This window comes from Agelaius tricolor, unplaced genomic scaffold, assembly GCF_023055355.1.
Source record: "Agelaius tricolor isolate 1412-34295 unplaced genomic scaffold, bAgeTri1.0.p SCAF_2, whole genome shotgun sequence".
Classification (NCBI taxonomy): domain Eukaryota; kingdom Metazoa; phylum Chordata; class Aves; order Passeriformes; family Icteridae; genus Agelaius; species Agelaius tricolor.
The window spans coordinates 29002007-29019502 of NW_027269262.1; the positions used below are offsets into that span (position 1 = coordinate 29002007).

Consider the following 17496-nt stretch of genomic DNA (forward strand, 5'->3'; position numbering starts at 1 on the left):
AAAGGTTAATCAGTTAATCAGCCCATCTCCCATGGTTTAAACTCAAATTTAAATTTGCATTTTTTGTAATTTCAAGTTGGTTCTTCACACAGTATGTCAATATTCTGCAGTGTTTTCCTTTTCCTTGAAAGATAACATTATTTATTGTCAAGAATGTGTTTTTTTTGTTTTTTTTTTTTACTTTTATGCTGTGACTAAGAGCTATATGCACTCTAGGGCACATATGAATGATCCATTAATATATTGTTCAGATGTTTAAAATTACTCAGTCTAATGTTTTGTGCCTTTCTGCACACCTGAATTAATACATACCCCGGAGTCCTTTCCTGCTTGGTTACAGCACTCTCTACTACAAAAAAAACTGGGACTTGATTGCATCCATATATTAATCACAGTGGATGTTTACATAGAATGACTTCACTTAATTGCATAATGATGAAGAAGCCGGATGTACATAACTGTCTGGCTGAATGCCTGACTTAGGGAAAAGGAAGGCTTCCCACAAACATTTTTACATTTCCACAGAGGGCCAAAGAAATCATAGAAATGCTGGACATATTTTTTTCAGATTGTTCAATCTATTTTTCCCCATGATATATGGGCATGCTTTGCTGGATCATATATACATATTTCAGAGAGTGGTTTTTGTTAATCTCCTAAATAGCAAATAATTCCTGTCTTTAATGAATTACATTAAAAGGTGAAGTGCTTAGTGGCAGGAACTCATGTAAAAGCACGATTAATCACCCTGGGGTTTTTGGCTCCAGCAGGCAGCTCCTTTAAGCTACTTCAGAAGGCTTCCTCCTTCCATTTAAGCTTTCTTTTGTTCTCCTCCTGCAGGACTTCTTAATGTTCATTTTTGGGCAGTTCTGTTTTTTGGGTTTTTAAAATAAATGGATATATTTATTTTTAATTTCTGTCAGGCATATGTCCTCTTGTTATTCAAGCAAAAAAAATGGGGATTAGTGTTTCTGAATAAATGACTCAGATGAATTACCATCACTCAGTTAAGAGTCACTTTACAGTTATACTTCAGGATCCTGTTTCTGCATATCTCCATTTTTCATGTTCTTATTGGGGTAAGGAAGTAGGAACATTTATACAGCATTGGACTGTGAGATGCACAAACATATCATGAAAGATGGAAAAATATTTTTAAATATGAAACTTCAGAAATGGTTATATTTGATGGACCAGACACTTGGAAGATTAAAAAAGAACTGCTCTGCCAGTGTTGTATTTTTGAGATCCAGGTAGTGATTGGTGTGCTGACTAATATAAATTCTCAGACAGGAAATACAACTAGAGAAATCTCATTTTTCCTTTAATATTATTGCATCTCCTGGGTGAGACTATTTGAGAAAGAGATACAAAACAAAGTTTAAAATGAGAAAATGCCAGGCTCATACAGAGAAAGATCTGATCTGTTCTGGTGCAAGAGCTGGTTTTAACTCAAGTCCCACATAGCTGATGAGCAATGTTTAGGAAACCATTATATACGCAGATTGTTTTACTGCTCTGTGTAGTAGTGTAAAATAAGAGTTCCTAAAAAACTCCAGTGAAGCATGGAATAATACTAAGGATAAGAAACAAAAGCCTGCAACCTGTATATAAAGTAAGAGTGCTGTACGACCTCTTGGTGGCTATAATTACGTCTCCTAACTAGAGCGTCGCAGTACCATGATCTACAAAAACATCCAAAGAGTAATTTATTCACAGTTATTGTCTTACGCTTGTACGTGGCTCCTCTCTCCCAGAGCAGGAGAACACAGCGGACTATCCTGACAGAAGGGAAGCAGTACAGAACTTTGTTCTTAGGAATTCAGGGGGAAGATGCTATTGCAGTCTGAACACAGGAATGGGCGGGAGAAAACTTGACATCTGTCGACAGCTCCGCCCCTGTGGGTCTGGGTGAAATTTTAAAGGCAGGTGAATAATGTAGGACTTGTTTCTGAATGAAAGCTGAGGTTTTCCAAGCTCTGCAACAAATGAACCTTCCATTGTGCTTGCTTCCTGTCGGAGAGTCACTTTGCTTTGAGGAAGCCTCATGGCCGATTTCTGTTCACTGATTGGATAAAGCATAGCTTTTAAATTAGCTTACCGAAGTAAATACTTATTATTACAATTTTAAAATGCATTACAAAATTTTATGGGAAAAGTGAAATCTCTATTTTGCAGTGTAGTTTATTATACAGTATATATAACACAGAAGGTAAATCTTCCAGTATTCAAATATATTTATTTCAAAAAAATACCAATCTCAGAGGAGTTTTTTTTTGTAAAATGTTCTGATAATCTGGGAAGATTCAGAGGAAGGAGTAATAAACATTTTTACAAACATTATTAAAATTCTCTACCAATTTCCTTCTTTTCTTCATTTTTCTTATTTGATTCACCATATAAATTTTACTGTTTGTTGCTGCAAACTTTCTAGTCTTAGGTGTGAAAGAAATAGTTCTTTTTCTATAGTTGCTCAAAAGTTTCTCCTGCTAACATCAGAATACATATGACTCCAAGAAATGCTATTTGGGTGTTGGTTACTAGATTACCATTCATATTTCAGTTTTCTAATGGATGCATCCATGTTTGCTCTCTAGCTCTGTCTTAATTTTACTTCACTGGTCAGTTCCATTTAATGCCAGAGTGTCCTCTGCTGTACATAGCAAAAATAGCAGTATGTTACAGATTCTTTCATTCATGGTGATCAAAAGGCAGTGAATAAGAAATTCTGTAGGGATCTGTGCAACTTATTTCAATTTCTCTGTCAAAAGCATTTTTGAAAAATCCTTTCTAGTTCCCCCCAAATCACTCATTCTATGGATGATTTTGTAAATAGAATTCACATTAAAACCTCCTAACATTCCCATCTCACCCTCACCAAAGTTTTTTGTTTAAAGCGAAGATTTCACTGAGAACAAATATTAGGAAAATTGCCCAAAACCAATCCACTGGGACACCTTCCCTGAATGTCTGATATGAAATAGGGATAGGAATTAAAAAAAAAAAAAAAAAAAAAAAAGCTGTAATGAGTGGCCAATTCCCCAGAGCGCTGTGCAGCTCTTCAGAAGGACCTCGACAGGAGACATTGGCAGAGAGGAACATTCTGAAATTCAACAAAGGCAAATGCAGGGTCCTGCACCTGAGTGTTGCAGTGGTTTCCTGTCTCACCTATCCCAACCCCCTCAGGTGTGCCAACCTTTCCCCCTCCCCCTTTTGCCCTCCTGCCTAAGAGCTGTCCATCAATCTTAACATTCCAGCAGGGCATCGTGTGGTTGGCAGATGCCCCTCAGGTCTGGGCTCATTGGCCTGTCCAAGCATCTATCTCCCTTGAGCCTTCCCCTCCTCACACCTGGTTGGCCCTCACCTGTCCCTTCCCTCCCCCTGTCCCGGGGCTTAAAAGGACACGAGACCATACAGCTGGGTGTCTGTCTGGGAGCTGTTACCACATTCAGAGGTCTACCATGCTGAAATCAGACTCTGGATTAAGACTCTATGACAGAACCCGCTTCTTTTCTCTTCACTGCCACTTCAATCTTTTCCACCAGAGGTAAACTGAGTTCCTACTTTGCCTGGGTTTGTTCTGAGTGTCCAGCTGCAGCATCCAGCTGGCCAAAGGTATCTCTGCGATGAAAACACCACAGCTGAAGCCTTTGGTCCAGCAGCGAGGCCAGACAAAGCCAGGCAGGACACACCCCGAAATATTCGGGGTCTAATATTTAATACCTGGGGAGGAATAACCTCAGGGACCAGGACAGGCTGAGGGCTGAGCTGCTGGAAAGCAGCTCTGTGGAGAAGGACCTGAGGGTCCTGGTGGACAACAAGCTGTCCATGAGCCAGGAGTGCTCTTGTAGCCAAGAGGCCAATGGTGTCCTGGGGTGCAATAGGAAGAGCATTGCCAGCAGGCAAAGGGAGGTGACTCTGCCCCTCTACTCGGCCCTGGTGAGGCCACATCTGGAGCGCTGTTTCCAGTTCTGGGCTCCTCACTACCAGAGAGACACGGAGGTCCAGCAGAGGACAACAAAGGTGATTAAGGGACTAAGGATTAAGGAAAATCTCTCTTCTGAGGAAAGGCAGAGAGAACTTGGCCCGTTCAGCCTTGAGAAGAGACAACTGAGAGGGGATCTCATCAATATCTGTAGGTATCCAAAGGGAGGGTGCCAAAAAGGCAGATTCAGGCTCTGTTCAGTGCTGCTGAGCAACAGGATAAGAGCAAACAGGCAGAAACTGATGCCCAGAAAGTTACACCTGGATATGAGGAAGGACTTTACTGTGCAGGTGACTGAGCACTGGAACAGAGTGCCCAGAGAGGGTGTGGAGTCTTCCTCACTAGAGATACTCAAAAACTGTCCAGACACAATGCTGTGTCATGTTTCAGGGATAAGCCTGCTTGAGCACGGAGGTTGGACCAGATGATCCACTATGGTCCCTTCCAACCTGACCCACTCTATGATTCTTTAAAATACTCCACAAATATTTTTGTTCATAACTAGCGTTCTATTGTTTGATGAGGACAAACTGGGTGTATAAAAGGTCATAGGAATGTTCCATTTTAAGGATGGATAGTTAGCCATTGTCAGGATGTCCTAAGAGTAAGGCATATGCATATTTTTCTAATTAATACACGTGCAATTTTATAGAAAAATATTGACAACTGCAGTCATGATTATTAGCTACAGAAACAGGATTCAGGATAGACCTTAGGAGTTAAGGCAGATAGCTCTCTGAAATTGTCAGTCACTTGGCAATGTTTAAAGTAAGAAATTATGTCAAGTGTTTTTCAGATGGACAGCAGGGAAGGCTAGAAATGCTCACATCAAGATCAGGAATGCTACTCATGTTAAGTAGCACAGAGTACCTTCCCTGTTCAGAGAATCCTTGAAAAATGACTGAAGATGACATAAAAAAAAATATAGAAAAGAATATAAAGGTAAGCAGACAGTAATTTTTATTCACTATTTCCAAAGTAGCAGAAGTAGCAAGAATGCAATGAAGCTTTATGGAGCAAAAACAAAGACAAAGCATTTTTGCACACAATCTTGTCAGTGAACAGTAGAATTCTGTCACTGATACTGGTAATGTCAGAAATCGAAAATAAAAAAAGACAGCTTTTAGAAAGGCCAGACACCTTTGTGGAGTATGTGTCTACCTGCAGATGTGAAATACCATATACCCAAGTGTATTGTAAGGAAGTGCCTGGGGCAGAAGAACCCCAAGTACCAGCACTGGAGAGCAGCTCTGTTGGGAAGGCCCTGGGAGTCTTGGTGGGTGACAGGGTGACCATGAGCCGGCACCAGAGGGATTCTGTCATGCATTGGGAAGAGCACTGCCAGCAGGTGGAGGGAGGGGATCCCGGCCCTCTAGTTGGCTCTGGTGAGGCCACATCTGGAGTGCTGTGTCCAGTTCTGGGCTCCTCAGCACAAGGAAGATGAGGAGCTGGAGATGGTCCAGTGGAAGCCACAAAGATGATTTGGGGGCTGGAGCATCTCTCTTACGAAAAGAAACTGAGGCAGCTGGGGATGTTTGGTCTGGACAAAGGAAGACTGAGAGGGGAATCTCATCAATACATACAAGTATCTCAAAAGCAAGTACCAAGAGGATGGTCTCAAATTCTTTTTGGTGTTACCTAGTGACAGGACAAGGAGTAATGACCATAAAATAAAACGCAAGATCCACTCCAACCTGAGGAAGAACTGCTTTATGGTGAGGGTGGCAGAGCACTGGAACAGGGTGCCCAGGGAGATTACAGAGTCTCCCTTTCTGGACATATTCCTGTCTAACTTGCTCCAGGTGACCATGCCTTGGCAGGGGGTTGGACTGGATGATCTCCAGAGCTCCCTTCCAACCATAACGATTCTGTTATTCTTAACCTGCTGGGTGAAAGAAACCGTTAGGCCTAGTTTGCCTTCTGGAGGCAAATGTACATTTGCGTTTTTATGTTATTTTCCAGAGCAGGACGCTGATAGACTGACCCTGCTCCTGAGAGATCCCGTTCCCGCACGGCCCCGCCCCAGCGCGAGCTCGCGCTCGGCCGGAAGTGAGGGCAGGCAGGGAGGGGGCGGGGCTGCGCGGCTCCCCACGGGCCTCGGCCGCCGCCATTTTGTTGGCGCTGGGCGCTGCCGCCGGGGTGGGAAGGGCTGGGAGTCGTCCGTCGGCTCCTCCCTCGTCGGGGCCGAGAGGCGGGGACTGAGCGCGGCCCGGCCGGGACGGGACGGAGCGGCGGGGCCCAACGCGGTGCAGCGATGTCGGCGTTCTCGGAGGCGGCGCTGGAGCGGAAGCTGTCGGAGCTGAGCAACTCGCAGCAGAGCGTGCAGACCCTGAGCCTGTGGCTCATCCACCACCGCAAGCACTCGGCGCTCATCGTTAGCGTGTGGGAGCGGGAGCTGCGCAAAGGTGAGCGGGGGGCCGGGCAGGGCCCGCCGGAGGCGCCCCGGGGCGGCGGGGCCGGGCGGGAGGCGGCGGCGGCGGCCCCCGTTTCGGAGTGCGGGGAGAGGGAGGGTCCGGCGGGGCTGCGCGGCCTGCGGGGCCGGGGAAGCGGGCGGGGAGAGAGCGAGGATAGGCCTGAGCGCCTGGGGAGAGCGGAACTGTTGGGGCCAGCGCGAAACGTCGGGTCTCCGTTCCTCGGTGACCGTGGGCTGGCAGGTGTTTCTTCTCCCTTTTTTTCCTTCCACTTCTCTTGCTCCTTTCTTTTCCTTCCCATTTACCCGTCACTTCATAAAGAGATGTCTCTGAGGACGCTGCCCCTTGTGTTTTATCTCCCGTTTTTTAAGGAGAAAGGAAAGTGGGGAACCGGAAGGAATCCGGCGAGCCAGGGTTTTAGGGCTTTTTGTTGTCATTATTAATTACAGCTCTTTCAAGACGGAGCCTTTTTGCGTATTATTTGTCATCGTCTGTTGTGATGGTTAGCTGTAATACTATTTGAATTCCATGTCTACTCAGGTTTCCTTTCCAGAAACTGTTCTTGTAGGGCAGATGAGGATGGGAATACACTGAGGGAAAAGCAGTGTAATGTATCCAGAGTGGTTTTTACTTCCTGGTTTTGCCAGATGGTTAATAAAAATATTAACATAATAAAAACGTAAGTTTCTTTAGCTGTGATTAGCGTGCAGACTTAAATGCTAATGTGGCTTTCCATTTAACAGGAAAGAACTTGCAGCTATAGACTGTGGTTCAGGGAGTGAAAGGGAGAAATGGCATATGAGGGTTTATTTGACCTGACTGGATAATAACTTGATCTTAAGTTGGTTCATTTAAGAAAAAGAAAACTCACTTACTGGAACTCTCCTTCGATCTACAAAATGATGCTGTTTTGTAGTAGCTTCCTTTGGAGCCTCACTAATATGTGGATCTTCAATGGGAAAAATAGAAGGCTCAATCTTTTAGACTAAGCAGAAAACAGTACTAACCCATTACAGGACTTAGGAAAGAGGAAGGAAACACTGAGTTTCATGTAATATGGCTACTGTGGTTTTATTAAAATACTCTTTTTCTGGGATTTGTTATCTTTTGAACTTTGAGGCATGAGTAAAATTCTTTTTTGTATTGACTGAAGGAAGACTGACTTGGTGACATTATTCCATCTTGGGACATAAACAATTTTCATTGTGTTAGTTGCAGGCTTGCTTTTTTTTGATCCAGGAGCAAATGAACAGATCTCCCATCTGTGTCTGAAACATTTCACATTTCTGGGCCTTCTAATCAAGCCCAGAAATGTGAAATGTGGTGGGCCCATTAACATGACTGTTCGGGGTTTTGAATGATACCAGGAAGGTATCTTAAACTAATTTAAATAGACACAGAGTTTTGGTTGCTCATCTTAATTATCATGCACAATATTAGTTCATAGTAATCTGTGATATTAATAGGCAGTCTTTAACTTTCCTCTTGTGCTGGTTGACTAACTGGAGAAATGAAATCTTTGAAACCTGGGTATTGAGAGGCAAGGATAACAACCTTCTTTTGAGCTTTAGGTGAGAATAACTGCCATAATTGGTTTTGTTTTGTTTATTGAAGTTGTTGTCCTGATTTTGCTGCTTCAAAGTAAGATTTTGGTGTGACCTCTCTTCAGATGCCAACCTTCAGGGGTCTGTGGAAGGCATATGTGAAACTCTGCCTGTGCTAGGAGTAGCTTAGCTGCTTTCAGGGTCCTGACCCTTCTGGGCTTTTAGGCCTATGTGAAATGTTTCGTTTTGGAAGATCAAAAGCTTCATTTAAAGCTGCCATAGTTAATATACACAGGATGTATTTTAGTTTCCTATTTCTTATAATAGCTGAGCTTCATAAATGCTAGCTTGCATTTACCTGATACTAACTTCTGGCTAATTGCTGCACAGATTTGTAAGATGGTGCCTAATCCCCAAAGGTGGAAGTAGTCATCTAAGCAGACAGCATGGGAAGGACGAGAGGAAAACAACTGTCCTGTGGTGAAGTGAGTGCATAAAACACCACAAAGTAGGATATTGGCAGTGAGGCCATAACTAGAGTAAGTCTAAGGCTCCTGACTTGCCTGTCATTCAAACCACAGAAGCAGGATTTCTCTTCTACCTGAGAGGAAAATTACCTCTATTTGGGGAATATGGATATCAAAATTATTGACGTTGTCAGCTGTTACTGCTAGCCAGTAGTGTCCTGGAACCTTGAACCTTGCCTTTCTAGATTTTATTTCCTTTCATTGTATCCCCTTTTTTATTGTCACCCCCCTCTCCAGACCATCCTTCCAGCCTACTGCTTTTCAGGAACGTTGTATAACTAGTTGGGTTGAACACAGTACAATGACATTGTTTTTTTCTGGATGCTTTCAGTTTTGGTAAAAGATCATTTGCATCGATGAGCTTTCATGAGCCTTTCTGAACATGTCTCTAGCTATTCATAAAGTCCTAAGATCAGAGCTCTTTCTTTCCTGAATGTTTGGTTCTGATTCTTCTATATTTCAAATAATCTTTTTCTTTATGCCACATTGGACTAGAGGTGAAAAGATAGCTTTTCAAATCTGCCTATAATTTAGACAGCATAAAATGTTAGTGACTTTCTGTTTATTTGGATTACTTGGCAGTGGTCAGGTCCCATACTCTGGCATCCCTATGGATCATCAATATGCCTTTGTGAGCAGGTTTTCTTGAAAAGCGTGTACAGAGGGAAATGATCCTGCTTCAGCTAGATTTCAGAGGTATGAAATGTAATTCTCAAAGTTAAATAGTTAAGTACTTGGGAGTCATAAGCTTATTCAGTATTTAAGTAGTACTAATTAATTAACTTGTGATTACCTCAGTCATTTTAAAGAGGCAACTGGTGAGCCCATTTAACCCTGTGTAGTTTTGTGTATCCATAAAGGGAATGACTTACAGGATTTCTTTTTAAACTGAGTAGTGGCATAATATACAAATTTGTTGTGTAAGCCTGCAGTCACTGAATGGCTGATGGGAAACCCCTTAGGAAGAAACACCTTTGAGTAGGCTCTTCTGAGATGGAGTCTCTTGAGAATTATTTTTTGTTGTTTGCAAGTCAGGTATGTTCTCTTGCATACATCTTTTGCTCCCTGCTTTCAGGAGGCTCTGCAACTGTAGAGATTTGCTACGTGTTAGTTCATTTTTTGAATTAAAAATTTCAGTTCGTAATTCAAAGGATCTGCCTTCAAGGGTGAACAGTAACTGCCTGTTCAGTAGGCTTCATATGCAGTTTGCTGTACTTGGTTAAAATGTGTTCTTTTTCAAAGGAGAAAACCCAAAATTGCTAAAGGTTTGTAATAGGGGACTAATTTTGAGTTCCAATTAGTTGTCCATATGAATCTTTTCCTGTCATCTCATTTTCTTTTACCTTTTCCAGGTTCAGTTCTGTTACTTGTTAAGTATTTATTTTGTAGTGATATTTTAGTAAGCACAGAATATTCTGAGTTGGAAGGGACCCACAGGATCATCATGTCCAAGTCTTGGTTCTTTGCAGGACACTGTTGTATTGTCTTTAAACCTAATTTCAGATTCGAGTATCTGTTTCTTCAGGGCCCACACAGCATCTCAATGATAAGTCAGTAACAGAAACTGATGGTGATCATCCCCCATCCTCCTTAATCGCTTGACCTCTTGTTTAGGCTGTTATCTGTCACCCCACCCGTGTCACACTGATCACTCTCTCCCCTGCACAGCTTATCTAGGTCAGTAGACTCATTGTGTATTGCCTTTAGGAGAGCCACAGTTGTGTAGGTACATCTGGGCTGCTACAGGGAGATGTATTTCTAGTGCTTGACTCTTCCAGCTCACCTGCTGTTCCAGTTTATTATGTTTTTTCTTTGTTTTTTTTTTCCTGGTGTTGAAATCTTTCAGTGGTGTAAGAAGCTACATCTTTTTTGCTTATTTATGGTTTGTCTACAGCTTCTGCTACTGGGACATATGCTGCTGCTTGGGTCCTCATCCAGTATAGCTGTTGCATTGATGAAATATGTTTTTCTGAAGGTACTGGCTGTTGTGGCAGCTGCTGAAATTTGGAAGATAGAGGATTTTAGTAAGTAAATTGAGAAGGCCTAGCAACACTTTAAGCATTAGATTTGAAAGTTGTACTACATCTGAACTACTCTAATACTTAGCTAGTTTGGAGCACAATTACAGCCAAAAGTGGTTGCGATATATTGACTTGGAGATGAGAAGTGGATCACAGGAAACAAGTTCCTGGATTAAAGCAATTATTTTCTGTACCATGTAGAGTAGTTTTTTCTGCCAGGAGAAGGAATCTTTTCTTTCTGGTGATTGTAAGATTATTATACTTAGTGGTGGTATAATGCCATTTTCCAATGTGAGAGAATAAATAATTTTGGTTTCTTTTATTTAAAAGAAGCAAAGCTATGGCTTTTGGATTTCACTGGTTATGCCCACATCAATCTTCTCATCCACACCAAAAGGTTTGGAGGGCAACAAAAAGGCAAAACTTCAGATGAATGGGTGTTGTGGAGTCTAGTTAGGGGAACTTATTTGCTGTGTACATGATTTACAAAATGATCTGCAGTTAGGAGCAGCAGAGTGGCAATATAAGAGCCTTTTATTTAAAACAATTATATTTGGGTTGTGTAGTGTCAAACCTGTGTGTCTTTTACCATTCTGTTTCTGAAAACTTAAGTGTAGGGTGTTTTTATCATCCTGAAGCTGTTGTTGCAGTTGATTCATATCCATCTCGGCATTTTACCAGCCAGGTAAGGCAATGAAAGGAGTTGGTTTGTTTCATATGTTCAGGTGGTTCAGGGTGCACTAAGTGCAGTGGGAAGCCTCTGCAGTGTAATTATGTTGGAATGGTTTCCTTGGTCTGTGACCAGCTTTCTGGCATTCCTGTGGTAATTTGATGCTAGTGGCCTTATTCCCAGCAGTGGCTGTGTTGTGTTCCCTTTGTTACTAGTCTCCAAACCCAGTCAAAATACTTGGACGCTCAAACCTTGAACACATTCAATGGGCAATCCCATTTCCCTCTTTGAAGAGAAAACATGGCAATTATCAAACCTTGGTAAATTTAATTCACCAGGTGACTGCACAAGGCAGAATGCTTAGTTTAACCTTTTCTTAGTAGAAGGTTAATGAATTTTAAGGTTAAGGGCTTGTTGTACAATGTGCCTTTTGTGGATTATGTTGTCTTTAAACTGTCTTTTCTGGTGGCAGCCTCTCAAGAGGCTTTTTAGAGTCATATTACCAAAGATGCTCTGCTTAATCAGCTTGCATAAAAACCCACGTTAGCTCTCCACAGTGTTAAGGATCAGTGATCTTGTACTCAAGTTTCAGTGCTGCTTGACTTAACAATGTTTGGTCTTGTAATAAAAAGCCTGAAAACTTGTCAGGTATTTACAGAGATGTCATGAGCTCCTCTTGCAAAGGGGTGAAGCATGCTGTGAGAAAGTGTCCCAGAGATTTTGGGAGGAGTGGTGGCACTCATAAACTCTTGTGCATGTGTACAGACTAATTCAAAAGCAATTTAGCAAAGTCTTTATTTGAATCCATACTAGAGAACTTGAGTATGCTAATGAAATGTTTAGGGCTGATAACTTTTGTGAGATTTTAACATACTGATGCTTACTGTTTCAAACCCTTCTGTTAAGTGGTATTTTCCTTCAAGGTCAGTTGACACAGCAGAGCTGGCCTGCAGAAGGCCACAGCCTGATGTAACATTTTCAGATGCTCAGTCAGTCTGTACACTCTGTAGTGGGATGTAAGTGAAATCTCTTATGCTTGTGTGCTTTTCTGTAGTTTCTTCTAGTATATCTACAATAGCAAATATGTTTTGGCTCTAGGTGTAAAACATCATGAAACTAATGGGCATGTTTCTAGCTATCTTGATGGGAGCTCAATTTCAAATGCAGGAGGTAAACCTGGAGAAGACAGGTGATTGTGCTGACTTTGATTGTCAGGGCTAATCTTGGTGAAAACAACTGATTTATTGCCTTTCAGGGTAAAATGCTGGTTACTTGCACTAAAGTGGTGGCTTGTCAGTGTTAAGAATTCTCTAAGTCTTATGGATTAAAGCAAATAATGTCAGGCATCAATACTGAGCTGCTAGAGAGCCAGGCATACCTAATGGGCTAACAAAAATGCATTACTGAGAAGAATGAATTGCCAAAAACTAAGACTTGATAATGTTGTCTCCACTACAGATATCTCAGTATGCTAATTGTTGGTGAAATGTCATTATTATCTGAAGAATATTCATTGGCATTTAAACATGTCAGATACATTTTTGGTACAGACATAGTTTCATTTGCAAGGTGCCAATCTCATGTATTCTGACTGAAGATGCTTTAAGAGTACTGTGCATAATATGGCTCTTACACCAACCAGCACTGTTGACGTATTAAAATACTTCAGAATCCAGCGCTTCAGGGAGCTACTTTGGTGGCTACATGGTGAGTTTAGCTGCAACAAGCAGAGGAGTTATGTGAACACTGCACAGAGCTTCTGAAAAGATGACTCAATCCAACACGGATGATTTCTTGGCAGTTTTGTGTTTGCAGAGGGTACTGTTGGTACAGAGATGGCTACTTGTAACACTGTGCATTCTGCAGTGTGTGTCTTTCAGATCCTTCTTCAACCTAGGTTCTTACAGGTTTTCTCTTTTCATTTTCTTCTGACAGTAGGAATGCTTTTGCTATTAGCCTTGCCATGTGTTGAGGACCTCCAAAATTGTCTGTTTGATCCATTTTGATGTTCTGAGATTTATCAATACCCCAGGCTGGAGGGTGAATTTCACTGCTACTGAAGAGAGATGCTCTAACATAGTTCTTTCTCCAAAACAGATCTATTTGATTCTGAGTTTAATTTGTGTTTCAGACATCACTAGTCAATTTATAGTCATGCTAGCAATAGAATGTTTTCAGTTCAGGTTGCCAGAGGTTACCTTCAGTCTCATGTGTAAGGCAGAGTGCCAGTAGACCAGTATGTAAGTCTTGAAATTTGTGAAAGGAGAGGGAGCACTTCTCAAGACTATGCATAATTTTTACCTTTGGAATTTTGTGCAGCACATTCTTCCAGCAAGAAGAATTAAATTTTACTTCACAATTTTCCTTGTGAATAATAAGGGTAGAACACTAAAATTTTCAACCAAAGACAGATAGCTTAATAGTGGGTCTAGGATTTTTGTTCATTCTGCACAGTTTTGTTTATGTTGAATTGTAGTAGGAAGCTGAAAAGGTAATACTTGGGGAAATAAGCCTGAAAGTGACTTTCTGTGGTTTAGGGTGCTTTTACCAAATATGGTACATCAATCTTTTACTGCAGTGAATAGATAGTGTCTAGGCTTTGTGAGAGTCAGTATTACCCGACTTCATGTCACTGTGTATCCATCTCATGTCTTTGCCAGCCCAATTTATTTGGCTGTTTATTGGAAAGAAAAAAGTTAGGGTGTCTCACAAATGGGTTACATCATTGAGGATTAAAAAATGTTTTTTTTTTTCTGGTGAAATGGATGATAAGGGCCTATCCTGCATGAAGTTCCAGAGGACATAGGATGGGGAACAGCCTGCTTCATTAGATTTTGAATCCTAATTCTGGGTTTATTTAAGAACTGAGAGAGGGGGCAGGGCCATCTTTGGTAGACTTTAGGTACTTTTTGATTATGCCTATGAGACAACATGTGTTTTCTGACATTCTCTCTTTGAATAATTCAAAACTTTCTAGGTGTCAGAACTCTGATTTATGTGAAACATAGGAGGTGTGTTGTTTTATCATCGGGTTTTAATATGGAAAGTGAGCAGCACAAGTTTATGAAATCTACATTATAAACTAGCCAGATTTTGACTGAAATAGATCAATTTCCTGTGTGCTTGCATGTGATGACTTCAGTGTTTGGAGCAGACTACTGAGTTCACCTTGTGTCCAGCACTTCCAAGCTTTTGTTTGGTTTTGGTTTTGTTTTTTTTTTTTGTTTTATTTTGGTTTTTTTTTTTGTTTCCTACTCTTTAGTTTACCTTGACTGTAATCAAAGTGCATTTTTATGTTTAACAGAGGGTTTTTTTCCCCAGTCAGTCCAGAACTGCCAACTTGTTAGATATGTCTGTTCAAGAGACTGAAAAGAATTCAGTACTTCAAGGAGAAATCCTTCAGAGGAGTCTTTCTTTAGTGCAAAATTTATTCTCGAAAGCATTTCCCTAGAGTGAAAGCATATTAACATTGAATTTTCTCTTTATATGTGAGGGTGGTAGTTCCGCATTTTTGAGAGGATGGAGTAGAAAATAACAAAATCAAATCGTATTTGCTTGCATAGATTATAAGAAATCCTGGATTGTCATTACCACAGTGCTGCTTTCCTTGAGAGAGCAGAAAAACTTGTCTTTCAAGAGAAACCTCTTGTTAAAATCGGAGTGTACATATTGAGATTATGTGGTGGTAATGGTATTCTGGTGTTAACCAAGGGTAGAAGTGTTAGAGTAAGATTTTCAGCTCCAATAAACTTGTAAAGTAATGAAAATTAGATGAAATATAAATGAAAATACCCAGGTAGGAGCGCTTAGAAAACATGGAATAGATTTGGAGAAGCAGCTTGTAAATTGGAAGCTTGTAGTCTATTGCACATTAAGAGAGGTGGGTTAAGATGTTTAAGGTGCTGGGAGAAGAGATACACCACAGGAGCTTGAAAGTGGTTTCTGAAAACATTTTTGTGCTATTACAGCTGCTGGCACATGAGTGTTTTAAGAATTCAGAGGTGAGGAAGGGGAGTATCACAGTGATACAGGGACACTGATGAGGGGATTGACTGTTCAGTGTGCTTAAATGTGAGAATGAGGAGTGGTTATGTAAGATTGAGTGCAATTCAGACTGAAAAAGAGGAGGTTCTTCACATGAATGATAGTGGATCTGTGAAGTGCCTCATCAGAAGACTTCATGAGTGTAAGAAATTTAAGCAGGCTTAGAAGGAAGCTGAAGTACTTTGAAGAAATCCATGAAGGCCGCCAAACAGGAATCGTAAAAGGCTCAGGAAAACACCTGAGAAGAGTTTGGGGATGAAGAACACTTTGGAATAGCTGGGGATTTTTTCTGTTTGTTTTTTGAGATAACACTAAATGGAAGTTGTGTCATACTATGACAAAGAGAGCAGAAGGGAGAGAAAACCCAATGAGTGACTAAAGTCTTTCACATGAAAATACTGAAAATGTGAAATGGTGTAAGCAGTAACGAAAACGGGAAAAAAACACTTGATTTCAGGGTGTGGGGGAGTGGGTGTTTGTATTCAGTATGAGCCTGGATATATAGGTATTAGCTGAAGGAAATAAAATTTCTAATTCTTTTTAATTTTTCTTTTTATTAGCAAAACCAAATAGGAAGCTGACATTCCTGTACTTGGCCAATGATGTCATACAGAACAGCAAAAGGAAAGGACCAGAATTTACAAAAGACTTTGCTCCAGTAATAGTGGAGGCTTTTAAGCATGTTTCAAGGTACAGTAAACTTGTATGTGCAGTGCCCTTCACACTGCGTTTGAGAAGTGGTCAGTTGATGTCTTCTGGCCCATCTAGTCTTCATGTGCTATTTCTGTACTTGAAATCTTGTTAATTTAATTTATTCACTGTTCTTGTGATCTTGGATAGTCTTATTACAGCTGGATGAAGTTTGATAGTAAATTCATCAGCATTCAGTCCCTTTTTGCCTTGGAAGGCAGCCTTCCAAGAAGGAAGAAACTAAGACTTGCTTACTGTCTGTGTTTATGTTTTACAACAGTTTGGCATTTTTCATTACTGGGTGTTGTATGATTTTTTTTTTCCCCAGCAGCCTCTAATGCCATTGCATGAGGAAGCTAGAGTCTTGATACAGGATTATCTTCACAGTGGTACACAGCTGTTGAAGCAACATAAACCTATTTGTAGTGTTTGCAGATTTATAGGTTGAAAAAACAAGAGTTTGGTGTAGGCCCTTTTTTTTTTCATCTGCTTGCTAGAGCACATTGAACTGGTCTTTGCTTTCTTTAAAATGGGGATTTGTTATTTTCTGAAGTTATTTGACTTCTGATGATTGGATATTGCTAAGATCTGTGAAAGTCTTTCTGTGAAAAATAATTATAAAGCAGGGCTATACTTCTACCTAGAGCTGATATTTGCTTTTTTCCTTGTAACAGTGAGTCTGATGAGAGTTGTAAGAAACACCTTGGCCGAGTGCTGTCTATCTGGGAAGAAAGGTCTGTTTATGAAAATGATGTATTAGAACAACTTAGGCAAGCTTTGTGTAAGTATTTTGTGAGTATATGAAGGTTCTGTCTCCTGTTTGAAATAGTACTGCCCTGACTGTTGTGTTTGTTTTCATTTAGATGGAGACAGAAAGGTGAGGAAGCGCACATACGAACAGATCAAAGTTGATGAAAATAACTGTTCACCTCGAAGTTCTCCCACTGATCCTCCTCAGGTAACAGCATGTTTATAAAATTCTCTACTTACATATGGTTTCATATAAAATTTTTTGGTTTCTGTTTTTTTTCAATGGTCTCTGTTTTTCAGTGAGGAACTGTTTCTGGGCAAGGGTAGCTACACCTGAAACTTATAATAGTTTTTCAGTGGGGGCGTGCTGTAACTTTGTGTTTGACACTAAACTCAGATGTATGAACTCTATGTCCAGCTTTGTTCATGTCAGGATTTCAGCAGTAGTTTCTACAATGTATTGAGTTCTCATTCAGTTCTCAGGGTAGTAATGCATGTATTAGAGTATAAGATTGTTATGGATTTATCGATAAAATTTTTCCCAAAGTTTCACTCACGATGGCTGTGAGGAATTCTTGTTTACCTTGCAGTGTTACAGCTCTTCTAATTCTTGTGGGGTTTTGTTGCAGTATTGCCTATCTCAAAAGGATTTTTGTTATAGCAAAGAATGACTGTCCTCAAGTCAACACAATTTAGTATGTTCCTCTGTAGCAGATATCTGGGCTTCTGTGAACATCAGCCCTACTTCCAGAAGAAGTGCACTGATACAGTCTTTTGCAATAGTGAAGCAAAACAACAAGAAAAGTAATTTTAAAAAATGTATAATAAAATGAAAGGTACTGTAAAATAATCAC

At 40.7% G+C, this 17496-nt stretch overlaps 1 protein-coding gene across 4 annotated transcripts in view; it reads left to right on the plus strand.

The window, feature by feature from the left end:
* The first annotated feature begins 6085 nt into the window (after positions 1–6085).
* The window catches only part of RPRD1A (regulation of nuclear pre-mRNA domain containing 1A), a 43656-nt gene continuing 32245 nt past the window's right edge, over positions 6086–17496 (plus strand). For 2 of the 4 annotated variants that reach the window (XM_071454969.1, XM_071454977.1), the window contains exons 1-4: positions 6086–6390; positions 15763–15892; positions 16567–16673; positions 16756–16850. In XM_071454969.1, the coding sequence (XP_071311070.1) occupies positions 6240–6390; positions 15763–15892; positions 16567–16673; positions 16756–16850 (483 nt within the window). In that variant the 5' untranslated portion in view covers positions 6086–6239. The remainder of the gene's footprint in view (positions 6391–15762; positions 15893–16566; positions 16674–16755; positions 16851–17496) is intronic. The other 2 variants (XM_071454984.1, XM_071454961.1) reach the window with 2 other exon arrangements.